The sequence below is a fragment of the Phoca vitulina genome, unplaced genomic scaffold, assembly GCF_004348235.1.
Source record: "Phoca vitulina isolate PV1807 unplaced genomic scaffold, GSC_HSeal_1.0 scaffold7, whole genome shotgun sequence".
Classification (NCBI taxonomy): domain Eukaryota; kingdom Metazoa; phylum Chordata; class Mammalia; order Carnivora; family Phocidae; genus Phoca; species Phoca vitulina.
The window spans coordinates 10,805,764-10,826,596 of NW_022589710.1; the positions used below are offsets into that span (position 1 = coordinate 10,805,764).

At 44.3% G+C, this 20,833-nt stretch overlaps 1 protein-coding gene across 1 annotated transcript; it reads left to right on the plus strand.

The window, feature by feature from the left end:
- The first annotated feature begins 14,182 nt into the window (after positions 1-14,182).
- Positions 14,183-14,530, plus strand: LOC116632616 (60S ribosomal protein L35a-like). Its single transcript, XM_032404563.1, has one exon. The coding sequence runs from the start codon at positions 14,198-14,200 to the stop codon at positions 14,528-14,530; it is 333 nt and encodes a 110-aa protein (XP_032260454.1). The 5' UTR covers positions 14,183-14,197.
- The last annotated feature ends 6,303 nt before the right edge of the window (positions 14,531-20,833 follow it).

Sequence of the window (20,833 nt, forward strand, 5' to 3'; positions counted from 1 at the left end):
GCGAGCCCCGCCCGGCCGGCGCTCATTGGCCCATCCGCGGCCACGCGTCGCGCCCGCCCGCTCCCCGGTTTCCCCCCAGCCGGGCCGCGCCCACGGGAGCGGGAGAACCTTCCGCGCGAGAGCGCCCCGCCGCGCGCTGTCTGCCGCGCCCTGCCCGCCCCGCCTCGCCTCGCCAGGCCGTTGGTGGGCGGGGATTTAGTCCCCGGTGGGGTCGCGGCGCGGGAGCCGTCCGAGGCCGCCCCGGGGTGGTCGGTACCTGCAGTCGGGCCCGGAAGCGCTCGTCGAAGACAGATTTGTGGAATATCTGGCATCCTACTGGGCAGGGGGATTGCAGGGGTGAAGAGGAACGTAGGAGGTTCCTTACCTAGCGCAGTGTACGATCTAGCGGGGGAGACGGTCACTAACCACACGAATGCAAGTCAAGCTGTGATCGGTGCAGAGACGGAGAATAAGGTGCTCTGAGGGTGGCGAGGCGAACGTCAGCTAGTCAGGGAGGTCAGGGAAGGCGTCTCTGAAGAAGCGATGCACACATTGCCTCCTTCCTCCTTCCCCCATCCACGGCGCGCGCGCGTGCACACACACACACACAAACACACCCACATGAACACACCCACGTCGACCGACATACCCACCCCATGCACTCCTTAACCTAAAGACAAGGAGAGATTACCTTAAGTATGTCTATCCGCATACCTCTTTCAGTGGCTATAGGCACCCTGTAGGTGAAGGCCAGGAACAGGACGCTGATCTGGTGGGTTCTGTAGATGACAGGCTGCTTGAGATCCGTCTCTAGGCTGATGATACCTCCTGGAGAAGCACTTTTAAATGTCCAGATCTTCCCACTGGCAAATGGGCCAGCACTATTGCACTCACCTTCAGGAACAAGATAAAGAGCATGTGAAATGACAGTTAAATGGCCTGCTGTTTAAATGTTAAAAAGTTTCTTTTAAATATCCTACTGCTTAAACTTTAAAACTTTCATGGTTGATAACTTTTTATTTATTCATTTAGAAATATCAGCTGCTGTTTATGAGCTAAATATTGGGGATAGCCGGCTAGACTGAGATCTGCCTTCATAAAGTACCCAGTCTACTAAGGATAAGAAGCAAGTTAACTGATTACAGTGAGATGTAGTAAAGGGTATTTTTATGTTATGTGTAGGCTGCCACAAAAGCCCAGAGAAAATCAGATTGGGGGTGTAAAAGACTTCTGGGAAATGGTACTTGAGCTTAGTATAAAGGAAAAGTAGAAATGGCAGAATGAATGAGTTTAGAGAGGAGAGGGTGAGACGGATATTCCAAGCACAGGCACATGGAACCACTATAGGAAGGTGTCATGCTTTTAAAGGGCTGGAAGAACTTTCATGTGGCTGAAGCAAAAAGAATTTGTAGTCAATAGCAGGAGATGGAGCTGGATAATTAACAGGGACCATATCCTGAAGGACCTTGTGTAAGAAGCAAAGGAATTTTTACCTGGATATACAAAAGTTAAAAGAGCCAATGGATTAATAAGATTAAACAAGACTTGGGGGTGGACAGAAGCCTAGAAGATACTAAGAAAAAGAGAATCGGGTTGGAGACATTACAGAGGTAGATCCTGTAAATGGAGCAACTATAACCCATACTCACTCCGGGTCTCCTTACCCTTAAGAGATCTATGTACATTTGGCCTTCCCATTTCCGAATCTTACTGTGTTGGGCTTCTCTCTGTCCTCATTCCTCTCTGAAGTATTTCTTTTCAGATCTGTTTGGGTATATGCAAGCTTTGATCCTTTTTCTTCAAGAACTCCAAATACCTCAGCACTTAGTGATGCTGAATTAAGTTTACCCAGGATTGGAAGCATCATCCATAGCTACCCTTCCCTCACTGGGCCAGCTCCCTAATTGCCATTCCTACCACATGGTTCTCCCCAGTGTATGTAGCTCCTCAATCCACGGCCTCTCTTTGGGAGTACAGCCCTACCAAGCCAATCTGCATCCCTCAACTTCCTTGGGAATCTAGGGCACAAAAATTCCTTCATCTTACTATTACTGACAACTGACTAGAAATGGGGAAAAGAGACTAGGATCCTGGATGCTGACAATATTCACAAAGAATCCAGGGGAAGAAGCTTGGCTGAAAAGACATGAATTCTGTTAGGATGAGGCTGAGTCTGAGGGACCTGAGGGACATCTAAGTGGAGGTGTCCAGTGGGCATTTAGGCATATGCACCCAGAACTCAGAAGAGAAGCCCGAACAGGAGCTAGAGTCTTGCGAGTTTTCAATAAGCCCCTAGTAATTGCAGCTGTGATTGCAGATAAGTTCACCCAGGGAAAGCACACAGCATGGGAAGAACAGAGTACAGAATAAACCCAGCCACTCAGGCATTTAGGGGATGAGAGTCCAAAGGGAGCCAATAAATGGCACTCAAGAGGAGCCGAGATTTGGTAGCAAAGAGGAGGGACCTATAGGAGAAGCCAAAAAAAGAAGAGACAGCCAGGAGATCAAGTGGCTCAGGGAGGGCAAAAGGAAGGAAGAAGGGAAAGACCAATTTGTTTTGTCCACTTGGGGCTCAATTGATGACTCATTCATTGTGGAATGATAAGGGCAAAAACCGGATTAGAGAGCGAGCGGGGGAAGTCAGAAGAGAAGTGAGCTAATCAGATTTATCTTTGCAGGAAGCTTGCCTGTGATGAGAAAAAGATAGGATGGTAGCAAGGGTTTTTGTTTGGTTTGATTTTGTTTGGTTTGATTTTCAGATGGGAGAGGTGTGAGCAAGTTTATGGGCTTAAAGATACAGGTGAAGATGGTGAGCTGGGGGATCAGATCTAAAGCTTTAAGAAACTGGAGCCAATAGCTCTTTTCCTGAGAGGGGAAGGAGGGAAAGCTGGGAGTCAGAGGGACATAAACACAAAAGAGTAAGTTAAGGAACTCCCTACTTTGCAGCGTCAGTTTTCTTAGAGAAAAAGAAAGGCCTTTTCTAAAGTAAGGTCCTCTGTTGAGAGTGAGCAAGATATTGAGGTGGAAGGTTTGAAACAGAAAAAGGGGAGTGGGAGAAGCTCTCTAAAGCTTCTTAGGGATTGGCAAGCAAAAAAATCATATAATTTTTACCAGCGATCCACAAGGACCCTGATAAAGAATCGGAGAGGATGAATTAGGAGACTTGCTCCAAGGTGGAGTCTTGCTGGCTGAGTACAAGAGAGAAACAAAGAAGCAAGATGGTTGGTGGGGAGGGAACAATCCTAATAGCGGCTGTGAGAATTGGGTCAGAGTTCCTCTTAGCTTCAATCGCTTCTCAGCCTTTTGGCTAAGATCAAGTGTAACAGAGTCATACCTAATCTGTAAAGCTACTCTGTCCACTTAGACTTTGAATGTCACTCTTTGTCACAGCTTCTCAGGAGTCTCCTCTCTCCCCACACCCCCAGCTTCCCTGCACCTCCATTACATTCTCAGGCAATCATTCTTCCCCTATTTTTCCCCTCAAATCCTTTTTGGAATAACAGTATAAAAAAAATCTATCAAGCTATCTTCCCTTTGCTGTTAAGTTGTGGTGATACCCTGGGCCATCACTTCCTCTCTTCCAGTATCTCAACACCTATTCTCACCCACCCCTCCAAAATATAGAGTCTGGGCTCTACCTCTACCCCCCACCCTCCACTAAGACAGGTTACTCAAGTTTACCAAATCCAATGCAAATTAATCATTCCTCTTCTTACTCAGCCTCTCTCTCTGTAGCATTTGACACTGCTGAACATTTCCAGCTTCAAAAACTCCTCCACAGTCTTGGTTTCTACCACCCTGCCTTATCCAATCTTCTCTGGGGAGTTCTCACAGAGTACTCTTTGATAAACCCTATTTTCTCTCCCATCCCTAAAGACTTGCTGACCCCTCTAGCTCTCTCCATTGATGCCTGCTTCCTCAGTCGTCTCATCCCACTTAGACCCCAAATGTCACTTCAAGTCTTTATTCTAACTGCTGGCAGAATATATCTAAATATAATTAAAATAATAATAAAGGTTATCATTAACATAATTGTCTAGTCCTTCCCTTTTCAAATTTCAAAGTGCTTTCACATCATCTCATTTCCTCAGAAAGAGCAAGCACAACCCCTATTTAATAATTATGGACGCTGGAGTTCAGAGACCAATTCAAGTCCAAACTAATCTGCACCTTCTTTCTTACCTCACTTTCTTAATCTCTGTTAAAGGCAAAAAGTATCTCAATCTCCAGGGCAGAAACCTTGTACCAGTTTTAATTCCCCTCTCTTCTCCCCACCCCTGATTTCTGTCCCTAAGTAATATGGAGTCATTCTCCCAAGTATCTCAGGTTTGCCTTCTTTGGTCGGATCTGCCATTTTAGAGATCCACACACAACTTCACTCTATCAAGATAACAAACCGATTACTGTCATCCCAACTTGGCTTACCAGCTACCACTGGCTATTCCTGCTTGCTAACTACATACTTGAGTTCCAAGAAAACTTTCATCCTGAAAATCCTTTTAATTTATGAGAAAAGAATAACACGTTTTCAAGAAACTATCCCATGTTTTTTACCTCCTGAATGTTTTCACTTAAATCATCCTTTCAGTTAAAATGAGCCAGTCATGGAGCGCCTGGGTGGCTCAGTCATTAAGCATCTGCCTTCGGCTTGGGTCATGGTCCCAGGGTCCTGGGATCGAGCCTCCCTGCTCTGTGGGAAGCCTGCTTCTCCCTCTCCCACTCCCCCTGCTTGTGTTCCCTTTCTCTCTGCATCTCTCTCTGACAAATAAATAAATAAAAATCTTTAAAAAAAATTTAAAAAAATTTTTTTAATGAGCCAGTCATTTACCAACCCATTCACTCACCTCCCACTGCTATATGCCCACAATGTGTGGGGTCACAGAAAGACCAACATGACACAGCCTCTGCCCTCAGAGTTTATGGTCTAATAAGAAACATGTCCATATGTCCTTCAGAAAGAATGTTAATAATTAAGTCTAACCATAGTGAGTACCTCCCTTTGCCAGGGGCCATGGGAGTGGTAGGGCAGGTCACACAGAGCCAGCATTTAAGGAGTTCATGGCCCAGCCAAAGAGACAGGAAGAACATAATGGCAGTGAAACATGGGATCCGTCCTGCCCACTAGGTTTTCATGATATTCCTGGACCAGCAGCCACAGTAACCTCAGGGTTCTTGGCCCAAGTCTCTCCTGCAGGGGCCGGGCAGAGCCTCTGCAGGCTGAGCTATTCCAGGAACAATGAGGGAAACATTTGTAGGAAAAGGAAAAAGAAAAGAAGGTGAAAAGCAGATGGGCTCTGGAGACAGCAGGGGTGAGAGCTGGTCCCCAGGGTAGAGAAAGTACTGGTATATGGTGGGCTGGTATGGGAGGAAAGGGTTCAACCGAGGCTAGTCAATTTGAGGACATAAACAAAGGAAAACCCTCCAAACATGTCGCTCAGTGTCTCAAAACACAGTAAACGCTCAGTAAAACCTTTGTGCATTTTTTATTATAGAAAATACAGAAAGGCACAAAGAAAATAAACATTTATTTATGATAGAATGACTACCAACATTTCCGCCATACATAATTTATTCAAATGGATTGTTTCTATGGAATAAGAGAGTTCAGCAAATGGATGTGCTTCCAAATGGGGTAGAATGAATTTTGGAGTTTCCTTCAGCAATGTTATGTGTAAAAGTTGCCAACCTTAGAAGCAAATTTTATCAGCAAAATGAGTTTATTTGGGAATAACAGGAATTACAGTTCAGGACAAGCAAGCTATAGCAAAAGCCACAGGCAAGTTCAGAGAACAAAGGACAGTAATGCTCTTTTATAGAGCGAAGGGGGGAGTTGGGAAGGGCTGTTATAAACAAAAAGTCCACTAACGTAAACTTCATGTTGGAAGTGTAGTGGCTTTTCATTGGCCCAGCTGTGACAGTCTTGCGTTGTGGGGGCCATTACTGGACAAGGAGACAACCTTTCTTTCTCTTTCCGGGGTAGTAAAGTAGGCTTCCTCCTGTTGAGAATGCAAGGTACATCTCTTCCTGATGGGTCTACAAAGGGCTGCAATCAGTGGTAGGACCCAAGGGCTCCCCTTCTGGCCTCCCAACTCCATTTTAAATGAGGTTTCTTTTATTCAGTTTTCCAAGGTACATATGCCTTATCATTGGTTAAAATGTGGCTAATTATGGCAAGTAATTTGATTGAAGATAAAGGAGCTACAGGAAAGTTGATCTAACCACTATATCCAGACGTGTATTTAACAAATCCTTACTGAATGGTTACTAAGTGCTGGGCACCAAGGCCTGATTTGTAATACTCCCACTGTGTTTGGCACCAGTTGACTGACTACTGGAAACTTCTGGGAAATGCCAAGGAGCAAATGAGGCGGCACTGGTAGATCAGGAACCCTGTTATCGGCTGACATGTAGTCCAGATGCCAATGCTCTAGGTGGTTTCCTGGGAGATGAGCAGCAGGAAGTGAGGAGTTTCCCCCACCATCCCTTATGGTCAGCACCATCAGTCCCTACTCTGACCTCAGGTCTTCAAGGAAATGAAAGCTTGCTCTCCCTTGCGAAGCCATGCCCCCCACATGCAGGTCCACAGACCTGTGGGACTAGAAGGGTGGCATGATCTTATGCTCCTCCCATCAGAAGTAAATGAGAAGAATTCATCCACATCCCCAGACCAACCAAAGAGGGGGTCTTGGGGAGGGAGATGCAGAATGAAAGGAGATGAGAACCGAGGAAGCTGAATCTTGAGAAGTCAGAAGCTAAGTAGGGAAGGAAACAAGGAGGCAAGGAGGCTAGGGGCGTGGAGAAAGCTGTGGAAGCTGAGGCACCAAGGCTACTGGGAGAAGAGGAAGGCAGGGAGCAGTATCTGGCTGCAAGGGGAGGATCCTACAGGGAGATCCAAGAGCAAGGGCCAAATGTGCCCTTTCAGAGGTCATCAGTTGCAAACCTGCCTGTCTCTTTAGGGAATATATAGAAACAAGAGGCCCCACTTCAACAAATCTCACATTAACAGGTCCTACTTCCTCCAACTCATTCTGCCTGATTGCCAAGTACAAACACAATAGTGATTTCATGCTTAGTCTCCTTTAGGTCTCAAATAAATAGCAGGCCCCACGCTGGAAAACAGTATGGAGGTTCCTCAAAAAGTTGAAAATAGAGCTACCCTACAACCCAGCAATTACCCTACTGGGTATTTACCCCAAAGATACAAATGTAGTGATCCAAAGAGGCACCTGCACTCCAATGTTTATAGCAGCAATGTCCACAATAGCCCAACTGTGGAAAGAGCCCAGATGTCCATCAACACATGAATGGATAAAGAAGATGTGGTATGTATGCGTGTATATATATATATATATATATATATATATATATACACACACACACACACAGTGGAATATTACTCACCCATCAAAAAATGAAATCTTGCCATTTGCAACAATATGGACGGAACTAGAAGGTATTATGCTAAGCGAAATAAGTCAATCAGAGAAAGACAATTATCATATGATCTCACTGATACATGGAATTTAAGACACAAGGCAGAGGATCATAAAGGAAGAGAGGAAAAAAATGAAACAAGAGGAAACCAGAGAGGGAGACAAACCATAAGGGACTCTTAATCATAGGAAACAAACTGAGGGTTGCTGGAGGGGAGGGGGGTGGCAGGATGGGGTGGCTGGGTGATGGACACTGGGGAGGGTATGTGTTGTGGTGAGCGCTATGTGTTGTGTAAGGCCGATTAATCACAGACCTGCACCCCTGAAACAAATAATACATTATATGTTAATAATAAAAAATAAATAAAAATTTAAAAAAGTAAAAGGCATCTTGAAACTTAAAAATAAATAAATAAATAAACAAATAAATAGCAGGCCATTCCTATTGTGGCATTCTTTGTAGCCTTTAAAATAACCTCTGATGGAGCAAATATAGAATATAAAATAATTTACCTTACAATTTTGCTGTTCAGTGAATCATTTTGATAGGTGATCAACAGTTTTAGGATGCTGTACTTTTTTTAAAAAGATGTTATTTATTTGTTTGAGAAAGAGAGAGGGAGAGAGCAGGGGGGAGACAGGCAGAGGGAGAGGGCAAAGCCGACTCCCCGCTGAGCAGGGAACCCAACATGGGGCTCTATCCCAGTGATGTGGTTTTGGAATATAGATGAGGTTCGGAGCCGATGACCAAGAAAGAATTCTTGAGATGTCTTTGGTGCAAAATGGTGGTTTATTAAAGCACGGGGACAGGACCCGTGGGCAGGAAAAGCTGCTGCCCCGGGGTTGTGAGGGGTGGCTGATTCTATACTATGGGGTTGGGGGAGGTAAGGAAAAAGGGAGGTTTTGAAGGAACTTTCATGTATTAAAGGAGGACACAGGATACCGGAGGCTTTGCTATTTGTCCAGTTAAGGTTTGTTTTCCTGGGGCACCTGAGTGGCTCAGTCGTTAAGCGTCTGCCTTCGGCTCAGGTCATGATCCCAGGGTCCTGGGATCGAGCCCCACATCGGGCTCCCTGCTAACAGGAAGGCTGCTTCTCCCTCTCCCACTCCCCCTGTTTGTGTTCCCTCTCTCGCTGTCTCTCTCTGTCAAATAAATAAATAAAATCTTAAAAAAAAAAAAAAGTTTGTTTTTCCTTCTAGTAAGGCATTAACAGTAAGATAGCTGGGAGCTTCCTGGAGGAATGTTACATTCCTCCTATCACACATCCTTATCAATGGGCTGTAGGTTTAAAAGAAATTCAATTTTATTTGCATTTCCTTCTGCCTCAGCCTCCCTCAATTTTATGGAGGGGAGGGTGATGTTAGGGCTTCGGGAAACTGAGTTATGGGTCTTTGGAAGTTAGGCTATTGATAAGAGAGCTTCTTCCTTGTAAATCACTAGGACATTTGTAAAGTGGGAGACTCAGGTCTTGCAGGATTGTGATCTCTAAGTTAACTACTTGTTTTCCCTTTAGGGCAGCCAGGAGTGCCTGAGGAATGTCACAAATATCCCATGGAGGGGGAGGGTTGTGGGGTGTCAGCTTCTGCTTTGTCCTCAGCTTGCCTTCTGCTCCCTCGTCACCAGGACCCTTAGATCATGACCTGAGCCAAAGGCAGACGCTTAACCGACTGAGCCACCCAGGTGCCCCTAGGATGCTGTACTTTTAAAGTCTAAAATTCACATGTAGGGGATTTGACTACTTAGGAAGATATTTGAACTGATTAGTAGTTCACCTATAAGACAAGATTCTACAAAATAATCATTTGATAAAGTAAAATAACTTCCCTTTTATGACTCTGGAAATTATATCAAATAGGCTTTGGACTGTGCTATTTAATCCAGACATAATTAACTTAAGGTCCTGGAAGAGCTTGTCCAAAACTTAAGGTGGAGGTGGTTTCTAACTATTTGCTCAAAATGCACATCTGCTCGTAAAAGCTAATTGGTGTTTTCTGTTGATTATGCTAGAATGCTGAGCTTCCTACTGCTGAATTTCAGTCCCATTTGGAGGATATATTACTCAGGCCAGGGATTTAGGAGCAGCTGCCTTGAATTATTATGTCATTTCATTATAATTTTATAAATTATTTGTACAATAAAAGCTGGATTATCTGACATTGCCCTAAGAAGTTCTAGGAATCTTCGGTGTCTCTGATGTGCTACCAAAATAAATCCTTAAGCTAGTTGACTATTAATACTGAAATTCAACCAGTATCAACACATTCTGAAGACATGTCAGAGTCGTCTCAAAGTCTTTAGATAAGCGGAGGAAGGAAAAAAAAATAAATCTTTCTCCCAAAATTCAAAAATAAGAGAAGCTTAAGAGATTCATAAGATATTCCTTTTTTAAAGAAATAAAATGTGATTTAGGATACAGTGCTGTTGGATTTTATGCAGGGGATGTGTTCCTGAAGACTTTATATAATTTACAACATTAATTCCAGACAGAGCCTGACAAAGGGTGGCCTTTATTTCTGCTTATCTTCTAAAGAAGAAATGTCATGTAGCAATACTTAAATGGCATTTACTAAGCCAACTTCTTTTAGAATATATGATTCTTGATTATTTTTTAATTTTGGAGGAATTTCATTGTTTCAAACTTTGCATATTAAGTATGACTTAATATCTTTATAATGCTCTATTTCAAATACAATGAAAAATACATTAAACACGACTACAGAAGAAACAGGAGAAAGTTATAGAAAAGGAAAAGAAACTGAAGGATAGTCATTAAAATAATCTGGTTTAGTTACCAATTATAATTTTTCCTTCATAATATTTGCAGCATATATGACAAAGAACCAATTTGCCTAATAATACACAAAGAATTCTTACAAGTCAACAATAAAAAAGATAAACTAGTGATATAAATCCTTCTCTCTATAGAATCTTCAGTAAAATCCACTTTACATCCTTAAAAAAAAAGAAAAAAGATAAACTATATTTTTAAAGGGAGAAAAGAAATGAAAAAGTGTTCCACGAAAGAAATACAACCTATAAAGACTGATAGCCAGTATTATCATAGGTGGGGATTGGGGGCGGGAGAAGACTTTAATCCCTCTTAATGAGGGTGTAAATTGTTACAACCTCCAAAAGAGGGTGATTTTGGCCATCTATGTGAGAACCAGAAATTTCACTTGTGGGAATTTGCCCTAAGGAAATAAAGCCACAAGGAGAAGCAAATGTCCATGAGCATTGTTTACAGGACCCAGGATGTGGCTGCCAGCCTCATCCATGAAGACTGACTCAGGTTTCCCAGGTGCCAACTAGCACACATTACCTGCCCCTTCAGCAGCTCCCACCAGGAATCCAGGCACAAAGAGAACACAGGGATTTCTGCAGCTGCTCTGGGCTGGGTAAGAACACAGTTGAGATGTCACATCTCCCAGTGGCATTTCACTGAAAAATCCTCCAAAGATCTGTCTCTTCACTTGGGCCTCTGGCCAACCCTGTGGCTCCTCCCAAGTCACTATTATTCAGGAAATCTGGTGGCCCTTCTTAAAAAGCCAGGCCCAGGGACTGGCATTCCCCCCACAGTCACAGCTTACCAGACCACCTCTACCTAGCAGGCAGGATTGCTTGCAATAGCTACTAAGAACCGGAAAATGTCCCTGGTATTATGTTTGTAACAGTGAAAAACTAGGCCACAAGTATAAATGTGCTCATATAGGGGATTAGACAAATTATGATACAGTCATCCAATGGACTAGCTTTTGAAAGGAATGAGTAGGATCCATTTCAGACTAAAATAGAATGATGTCTAAGAGATACAACTAAAGAAAAAAGACTTGCAGAACAGGATACCTGCCTGCTTATACACGGAGGTACCCCAATGCCTGAAACAATGTCTCAAAGGCAGTGATAATAGAGCACCTCCTTTGAGGTGCTGACAGCTGAATGGATGCATGTTTGTAAAGAGAAAAATCTAGAAGGTCTACAATCTTGTCTACCATATTCCCTGTAGTCTCCTAGAAGCTGGAAAATTACCTGGTAGCCCGGTAATCCCATAGTATGTCTTTAAAAAATACACAACAGTTACAGCAGCTAACCCTGAGAAAAGGAAGACTGCAGGAAGAAGGAAAAGAGGCCACTTTTTACTTTACATGTTCCTATATTCTTTAGCTTTTCTTAAAAGCACGTAACACAATGGTAATCATTTATATAGTAGAGGGAGAGGACAGAAAGCTTGAAGTTTTTAGAAAAATATGGGTAAACAATAGCCAAACTATGGAAAGAGCCCAGATGTCCAATGACAGATGAATGGATAAAGAAGATGTGGTATATATATATACAATGGAATATTATGCAGCCATAAAAAAATGAAATCTTGCCATTTGCAATGACATGGATGGAACTAGAGGGTATTATGCTAAGCGAAATAAGTCAATCAGAGAAAGACAAGTATCATATGATCTCACTCATATCTGGAATTTAAGAAACAAAACAGAGGATCATAGGGGTAGGGAGGGAAAAATAAAACAAGACGAAATCAGAAAGGGCGACAAACCATAGAGACTCTTAATCATAGGAAACAAACTGAGGATTGCTGGAGGGGGAGGAGGAGGGATGGGGTAACTGGGTGATGGACATTAAGGAGGGCGTGTGATGTAATGAGCACTGGGTATGATATAAGACTGATGAATCACTGACCTCTACCTCTGAAACTAATAATACACTATATGTTAATTAACTGAATTTAAATTAAAAAAAAAAAGAAAAACATGGGTAAAATAAGTGTATGTCCTACAATCTGTTATCCTTCAAATTATTCTTATTTTAACTACGTCACTCCAGCCATTTTGTTCTAGGTCTCTAAGTGATCCAGGACAAACTTACAGTTCGTAACTGTATGACTCCCTGACTATGCCTGTTTACATGAACAATCCTTTCCACATCTATTTCTAGGTCCACAAGGGTAAGTCTTGAGTAATAGGAATTTTGGATACCTCAAAACTCCCATTCCTCCAACACATAAAGTAGCTAAAGCTTTTAATGTGGCATAAATTAATATCCAGGGATGGTATGAAAACGACACTCATGGGTGATGTGGAAAGTGGAGAGTGTCCTTTTTTTACCTTCAGTGGAGTGCTGCTGACCCAATGACAGTGGGAGAAAAGTTGACACGAAATAGAGAGGGATTCCTGGCCCCGCTGCCCCAGTCGGTGGGAGCCATGGACCTTAGGGCATCCCCATCACAAGTCTGTGAGTTTCCTTAACTCTCCCAGCACCCCACGGAGACTATCTCACCTGCCCTCTCCTCCCTTTACCACTGAGGTGCGGCAGAGGTGGGGGGAGGCAAGTTCATCCCTGAGGCGAGAGAGGGGCCAGCCAGAACACACTGGCACAACATTTATTTGAAACCCCATTCGAAATTTGCATTCTACTCAAAACCGTATATCTGCATTTGTTTCTTTTTTTTTTTTTTTTTTTTTAGATTTTATTTACTTATTTGAGAGAAAGCACAACGGAGAGGGGCAGAGGCAGAGGGAGAAACAGACTCCCTGCCAAGCAGGGAGCTGATATGGGGCTCAATCTCAGGACCCTGAGATCACGACCTGAGCCAAGGAGCAGGTAGACACTTAACTGACTGAGCCACCCAGGCACCCCTGCATTTGCTTCAATATAAAAGTATACAAGTATTTTCCCCCCAAAATCTCCCAAATAAATCCTCTGTTCCGGGAAGATGGAACCTGTGTAGATGGTGGTTTCAAGTATGCCCAGCACACACACACCAACTGAGATTTGAGTTGAAAACCTAACGGCAGCCTGTCCTACCTCACCTTCAGCTCAGACTTGATTATCAAAGTCTCCAGGCCATTCCAGGACTCCAGGATTCCCAGGCTTCAGTCAACCACACACACACATGGCTGTCCTTATCACCCTTTTTTCTACTCAGAAAGCATAGGGGTCCTCTTATTTCCTTCTGCATTTGGCACAAACTCCTTTGTCGTGTTTCCCTGAATCTCCATAGTTGGACTGCACCCTCCTGGTTCCTGTAGTGCCCACACCTGCTGGTGGTCCCACACGCACAAATGGCCTCTCCATGTATAAACACTACCTGCTTGCTCCCACCTTTATGCCTGGAATTTCTTTCCCACTCACCTCTAAACGTCCAACTCATGTTCTTCCAGACCCAGCTTAAGTTTCCCTTCTCAAATGTAATGATTCCCTGCTCTTCAAGAATGAGGTGACAGCGGCAGTCTATGCTAACTAACAATTTGGCTGGTCGCTTGATTTTTTTCTTGATTTGGGGTCATGCCTTAGCTCTGGTCTGTAAGCCCCCTCTGAAACCATCCCAGTGGCGTGTTTCCTTCTCCCACTCCCCCAACGCCATGCCAAGTCCCTGTCTTGGTCCCTGTCTACCTTGTCCCTCCAGGCCTTCCAATGATCCTGGCCCTGAACCCCAGCCCCATCCTGCTTTCATGTCAGTCCTCCCTGATGCCCACCTATTGCTGCTGCCCGGGGCCAGGGGGTCCGGCCCCTAGCGGGGCACCCTCATGTAGCCTCTTCGTGGTGGGCTCTGGGTTCCAACCTTCCCAGGCAGAGAGAACACTGGTTACTACATTTCTGAATCCTGGACACCTCAACCAAATGAATTAAACTTATGCTGTTTCCAGGTACGTGAATTACGGCAACTCAAAGATAGGCCTATGGAGCCTCTGTTAAAAGAGCACACAGTGGCTTTTTCCGCCATCTTGGAGTCTGTGGAGGCCTGCTGGGAACAGGACTCCTATAACGCCAAATAATGTCTGGAAGGCTGTGGTCCAAGGCCATTTTTGCTGGCTATAAGCGGGGTCTCCAGAACCAGAGGGAGCACACAGCTCTTCTTAAAACTGAAGGTGTTTATGCTCGAGATGAAACGGAATTCTATCTAGGCAAGAGATGTGCTTATGTGTACAAAGCAAAGAACAACACAGTGACTCCTGGTGGCAAACCAAACAAAACCAGAGTAATCTGGGGAAAAGTAACTCGTGCTCATGGAAACAGTGGCATGGTTCGTGCCAAATTCCGAAGCAACCTTCCTGCTAAAGCCATTGGCCACAGAATCTGTGTGATACTGTACCCATCAAGGATTTAAACTTAATGAAAAGTAAATAAAGGTGTAGATTTGTAAAAAAAAAAGAAAAAAGAAAAAAGAGCACACAGTGTACTGGAGAAAACAGTCCAGAAGAGGCAGTGATTTTTCCTGCCTGCCATATGAGGGTGTCAGTAAAGCAGAAGGGGCAATACTTGACCTGGGCCTCAAAGGGTGTGTTATGATTCCTCAGCCTGAAGTTGGAAAATGGGGGGCTGGAGGGAACATGTGGGGACAGTCCAGACAGAAGAACCTGCCTGAGCCAGAGGCATTGAAAACATGAAAGGCCCAAGCCTCTTCAAAATACCAAACATACTAGCTCAGTTCAAGACTGAGTTTGCACTAAATCTTTCCAGTTATGATATGTTTTCCCAGTTCCAGATAAAAGAAAACATTTTAAAGAACAGGGCAGAGCTTGGGCATGTTCTCTTGCAAATCCTTACTGGGGGGTAATAAACCTTATCCTTTGAAAGTAGATCGTTTGTTGTAACTATCCCAAAGTCAATTAAAGGATAACCTAACGATTCATGTGGGTTACCAAACTGGTTCATGCACTATGGAATGAGTAAAAAGGTAGACTAAATGAGTCATCTTTATGCTCTATAGACTGAGTAAAAAAGGAAGGACACTGATCTTGGCCCATGAAAGGTCTCAGAAGGCAATTCTTTTAAAGATTTATTTATTTTAGAGAGAGAGCGCGTGTGCACATGAGAGGGAGGGGTGGGGAGAGAGGGAGAGGGAGAGAGAGACTCTCAAGCAGACTCTCCACTGAGCACAGAGCCCAACGACGCAGGGCTCCATCCCAAGACCCCGAGATCATGACACTCAGTCATCTGTTCCACCCAGGCACCCCTCAGAAGGCAATTTTAAAAGTTAGTGACAAAGCAAGAAATATAGGAATTTTCCTAGGTACTCCCTCTGCTTCTACCTTCACCTTAAATTACTGACCGAGGGGCGCCTGGGTGGCTCAGTTAGTTAAGCATCTGCCTTCGGCTCAGGTCATGATCCCAGGGTCCTGGGATCGAGCCCCACATCGGGCTCCCTGCTCAGTGGGGGGCCTGCTTCTCCCCCTCCCTCTGCTTCTCCCCCTGCTCATATTCTCTCTCTCTCTGCGTCTCGAATGAATAAATAAAAAAACCTTAAAAAAATAAAATAAAATAAAATAAATAAATTACTGACCGAGCCAAGATCTGTAATCTTTTCCCTGACCACTGAAAGATTCCGTTGTCCTGGCTACCTCATTCCTTTCCTTCGAGTCCCTAACTTAGGTTAGCCATTGATTCTCACCTGGATAAACCAAAGGTGCAACATGATTAACATGTTTTCTGGTTGGGTAGAAGGTGGGGGAAGTCAGGTCATCATTTTCTATATTGAAAAATGTTGGGGCGCCTGGCTGGCTCAGTCAGTGGAGCATGAGACTCTTTTTTTTTTTTTAAGATTTTATTTATTTTTGCGAGAGAGAGAGAGAGAATGCGTGTGAGCATGAGCAGGGGCAAGGGCAGAGGGAGAAGCAGACTCCCTGCTGAGCAAGGAACCCGATGCGGGACTCAATCCCAGGACCCTGGGATCATGACCTGAGCCAAACGCACTTAACCAACTGAGCCACCCAGGCACCCAGAGCATGAGACTCTTGATCTCTGGGTTGTGAGTTCAAGCCCCATGCTGGGTTTAGAGATTACTTTTTAAAAAAATTTTTTTTAATTTTTTTTAATGTGTAGGGGTGCCTGGGTGGTGCAGACGGTTAAGTGACTGACTTTTGATTTTGGCTCAGGTGGTGATCTCAGGGTTGTGAGATCAAGCTCCGCATCGAGCTCAGCATGGGTCTGCTTGAGATTCTCTCTCCTTCTCCCTCTGCTCCTCCCACTTGTACTTTCTGTCTCTCTCTCTCAAATAAATAAATCTTAAAAAATAATGTTTAGGGGCGCCTGGGTGGCTCAGTCATTAAGCATCTGCCTTCGGCTCAGGTCATGATCCCGGGGTCCTGGGATCGAGCCCTGCATCGGGCTCCCTGCTCAGCGGGAAGCCTGCTTCTCCTTCTCCCACTCCCTCTGCTTGTGTTCTCTCTCTCGCTGTCTCTCTCTCTCTCTCTGTCAAATAAATAAATAAAATCTTAAAAATAAATAAATAAATAAATAATGTTTAACTGTTACATTCTTGCAGGACACATGGAACCGCAGGCTACATTTTACCATGCACATAAACAGTTCACATACTGGAGAGTTCTAACACCCTTGTCAGAGTCACAAAAGTATTTCACCCCCCCAGGAATCTGGGGAGGCAGTGCATAGCGTATTCCCTCGGGCACCTCCCACAGTGTCACCCAACTTTGTGCAGATGAGCAGCAGTAGCCTCCATACCTCATCTCCCTATCTTGTCCCCGAACCCAGTCCTACCTCCTCACTACTGCAGAAGTGAGCTTTCTAAGAATCATTCCAGGATTCTTCATTATCTCAGCGTGACGGGCAAGGTTCTCCTCTGCCCTGTTTCTCCCCAACATACTGAAGGAGTACAACTCTTTGTGGAACACACCCTCTCACTCCCTTGTGCCTACATAAAAGCACTGTTACTCCTTCTGCCAGGAAACACGTGAGTCCCCACTCCCTTGCATCCTGCTGAACTCCAGTTCACATTTCAAGGGTCAGCTCCACAGTCTCCTCCTTCATGTTGCCTCTCTATCTCCTTCAGACCCCAAGCAGCCCTCCCCCCTCACACCCACCACAATGACACAGCACCTAGCTCACCCCTCCCCTGGAGCACCTACTATCTACATTGTCACTGTCGCTGCACTGTCATGGTCGCCCCACCATTCGGTGAGCTCCTGAAGGATCAGCCCTAGACCTTTTCATCTTTTTTTTTTTTTAAGATTTTATTTATCTATTTGAGAGAGTGAGAGGGCACAGGTTGGGGGAGAGGGGCAGGCAGAGAGGGAGAGGCAGGCTCCCCAGATGCGGGGCTTGATCCCAAGACCCTGAGATCATGACCTGAGCCAAAGGCAGATGCTTAACCCACTAGCCACCCAGGCGCCCCCCCATAGGCCTTTTCATCTTTATGTCCCCTGCAATGCCTTGGACAAAACACATTCTCAACAAATGTTTGTTGACAGAATAAACAAAAGAAAAAAGAGCTCTTAAAATATTTTACCAACAATAGCATCAGGAAAATAAGCACACAGTTTCACAAAGTCACTGCTATTAAGAATAAAACTAGGGGCGCCTGGGTGGCTCAGTCGTTAAGCGTCTGCCTTCGGCTCAGGTCATGATCCCGGGGTCCTGGGATCAAGCCCCTATCGGGCTCCCTGCTCCGCGGGAGGCCTGCTTCTCCTTCTCCTACTCCCCCTGCTTGTGTTCCCTCTCTCGCTGTCTCTCTCTCTGTCAAATAAATAAAATAAAATCTTAAAAAAAAAAAATTAAAGAAAAAAAGAATAAAATTAATTTTTAAAAATAGTGGCATACTGGGACGCCTGGGTGGCTCAGTCGGTTAAGCGTCTGCCTCCAGCTCAGGTCATGATCCCAGGGTCCTGGGATCGAGCCCTGCATCAGGGTCCTTGCTCAGTGGGGAGCCTGCTTCTCCCTCTCCCTCTGCCTGCCACTCCCCCTGCTCATGCGCTCTCTTTCTCTCACTCTCTCTGACAAATAAATAAATAAATAAATCTTTTTTAAAAAAAGTAAAAATAAAAATAGTGGCATATTTTACTTACACTGGATCTTGCAAGGGAAAAGTCATTTTTTTTAATACAAAGGTTCCAGTGATACCATCCCCTGACTTAAAAAATATTAAAAATGTGTCATACTTAAACACCTAATAGTCATGACTAATGAAGCCAGAAATTATCACCTTCTTCTTTCTGTTCCAGCCTGGGATAAAGATAGAAATCAGAAGGTATGAAAATCTGATGACTAGCAAGGAGCTGTTTGGAAGAAAAAAAAGTAAGTGTCTGATTTACTGATATCATTCTAAGTACTTAATTGGATATGCATCAAACCAACAAACTGGAAGATTTTCGCCTTCTCTGTCAGCTTTTTCCTTCCTCCTGCGCAGGTCAGCCCAGCCAAGAGCTCATTTAATGAACTTCATCAATGTGCTGGGCAGGCACTGTGCTGCAGTCCGGTCTGAGAGATGCTTCCCGGATATAACTGCTCTGATGACGCAGGGTTACTTGGGAGCCACCGGGGCCCAGATGGGAGGCACCCAGTCCAGCAAGGAGCACCACCCATTCCCCAAGGAGCTCATTTTGTCACTTTATTAAATCATCAGTAGGCTGCCCTAGACTTCATACTTACTGCTTCCACGGAACTTGCATTTTTTTCAAGATGACCCCAAACAACCCTTTATGAACAGAATTCAGCTCTTTTCCCCAGCTTGACCAACGTTCTATCCTAGCACTTCCCATTCTAACCAAGAGAATCTTGCCATTCCCTAAGCACAATTTGCTCATTCCCAAATTAGTGCCTCTATAAATGCCATCCTCTAGAAAGCGTCTCCCTCAGGCAATCCAATGTATTCTCCTCCTGTAAGTCAGTGGTTCTCATCCAGGGGTGATTTTGCTGCCCAGGGAATATTTGATAATATCTGGAGACATTTTTGGTTGTCAGAACTAAGGGCTGCTACTGACATCTCGTTGCTACTTGATGGAGGCCAGGGACGCTACAAAATATCCTACAGTGCACAGGACAACCCCCCCCACACAAAGAATCATCTGGCCCTAAAGTACCAGTGGTACCCAGATTGAGAAATCCTGCTTTAAGTTAGTCTATTTCAATTCAGAAATATTCCCAAATCAACCATAGCCAACCCTGATTATGCCTTTGCTCTCCATTACCTCAGAATGCATAGAGTGCTCTATATTAGCTCGGATATGATAAGAATCATAGAGTCTCGGGGCGCCTGGGTGGCTCAGTCATTAAGTGTCTGCCTTCGGCTCGGGTCATGATCCCGGGGTCCTGGGATCGAGCCCTGCATCAGGCTCCCTGCTCTGTGGGAAGCCTGCTTCTCCCTCTCCCACTCCCCCTGCTTGTGTTCCCTCTCTCACTGTGTCTCTCTCTGTCAAATAAATAAAATCTTAAAAAAAAAAAAAGAATCATAGAGTCTCAAAATCAGATAGGACTTAAAAGTCACATAGTCTAACCACTTCCTTACCAACTTTGCCTCATGAGCCTCTGTTGCATGTGAAAACCTTGTCTTTCTTCAACTAGATTATAAGCAGTTCCATTAAATCCTTCTATGTTCATGCACTCTGCAAACATTTATTGAGCACCTGCTCTGTACCAAGCAGTATCCTAGGCACTGGGGAATACAATGATAAACAGACATTATTTCTACCCTTGTGGATCTTAAATTTAGTGGGATAGACCTATTTTTTAAAATCATGTAACTTCCACTGTAATAAATGCTCTAATAGGAAGAACATGGTTTACCTGATAACAGAGGCACCTAAACTGATCCAGGGCATCAGACAAAGCTTCTCTGAGGATGGGACTTTTAAACACACATTAGGTACCCCACCAAAAAGGAGAATTACAGACCAATATCCCTGATGAACATGGATGCCAAAATTCCACCAAGATACTAGCCAATAGGATCCAACAGTACATTAAAAGGATCATTCACCATGAACAAGTGGGATTTATTCCTGGGCTGCAAGGGTGGTTCAACATCCACAAATTGATCAATGTGATACACCACATTAATAAAAGAAAGGACAAGAACCATATGATCCTCTTTTTTTTTTTTTTTAAGATTTTATTTATTTATTTGAGAGAGAATGAGAGACAGAGAGCAGGAGAGGGAGGAGGGTCAGAGGGAGAAGCAGACTCCCTGCTGAGCAGGGAGCCCGATGTGGGACTCGATCCTGGGACTCCAGGACCATGACCTGAGCCGAAGGCAGTCGCTTAACCAACTGAGCCACCCAGGCGCCCACCATATGATCCTCTTAATAGATGCCGAAAAAGCATTTGACAAAGTACCGCATCCTTTCTTGATTAAAACTCTTCACAGTGTAGGAATAGAAGGAACATACCTCAATATCATAAAAGCCATATACAAAAAGCCCACAGTGAATATCATTCTCAATGGGGAAAAACTGAGAGCCTTTTCCCCTAAGGTCAGGAACACGGCTGGGATGTCCACTCAGCACTGTTTTTTTGTTTTTTGTTTTGTTTTTAAAGATTTTATTTACTTCAGAGAGAGAGCAGAGAGGGAGAAGCAGACCCCCACTGAGCTAAAATTAACCACTCAGGAAACGACAGATGTTGGCAGGAATGCGGAGAAAGGGGAACCCTCCTACACTGTTGGTGGGAATGCAAGCTG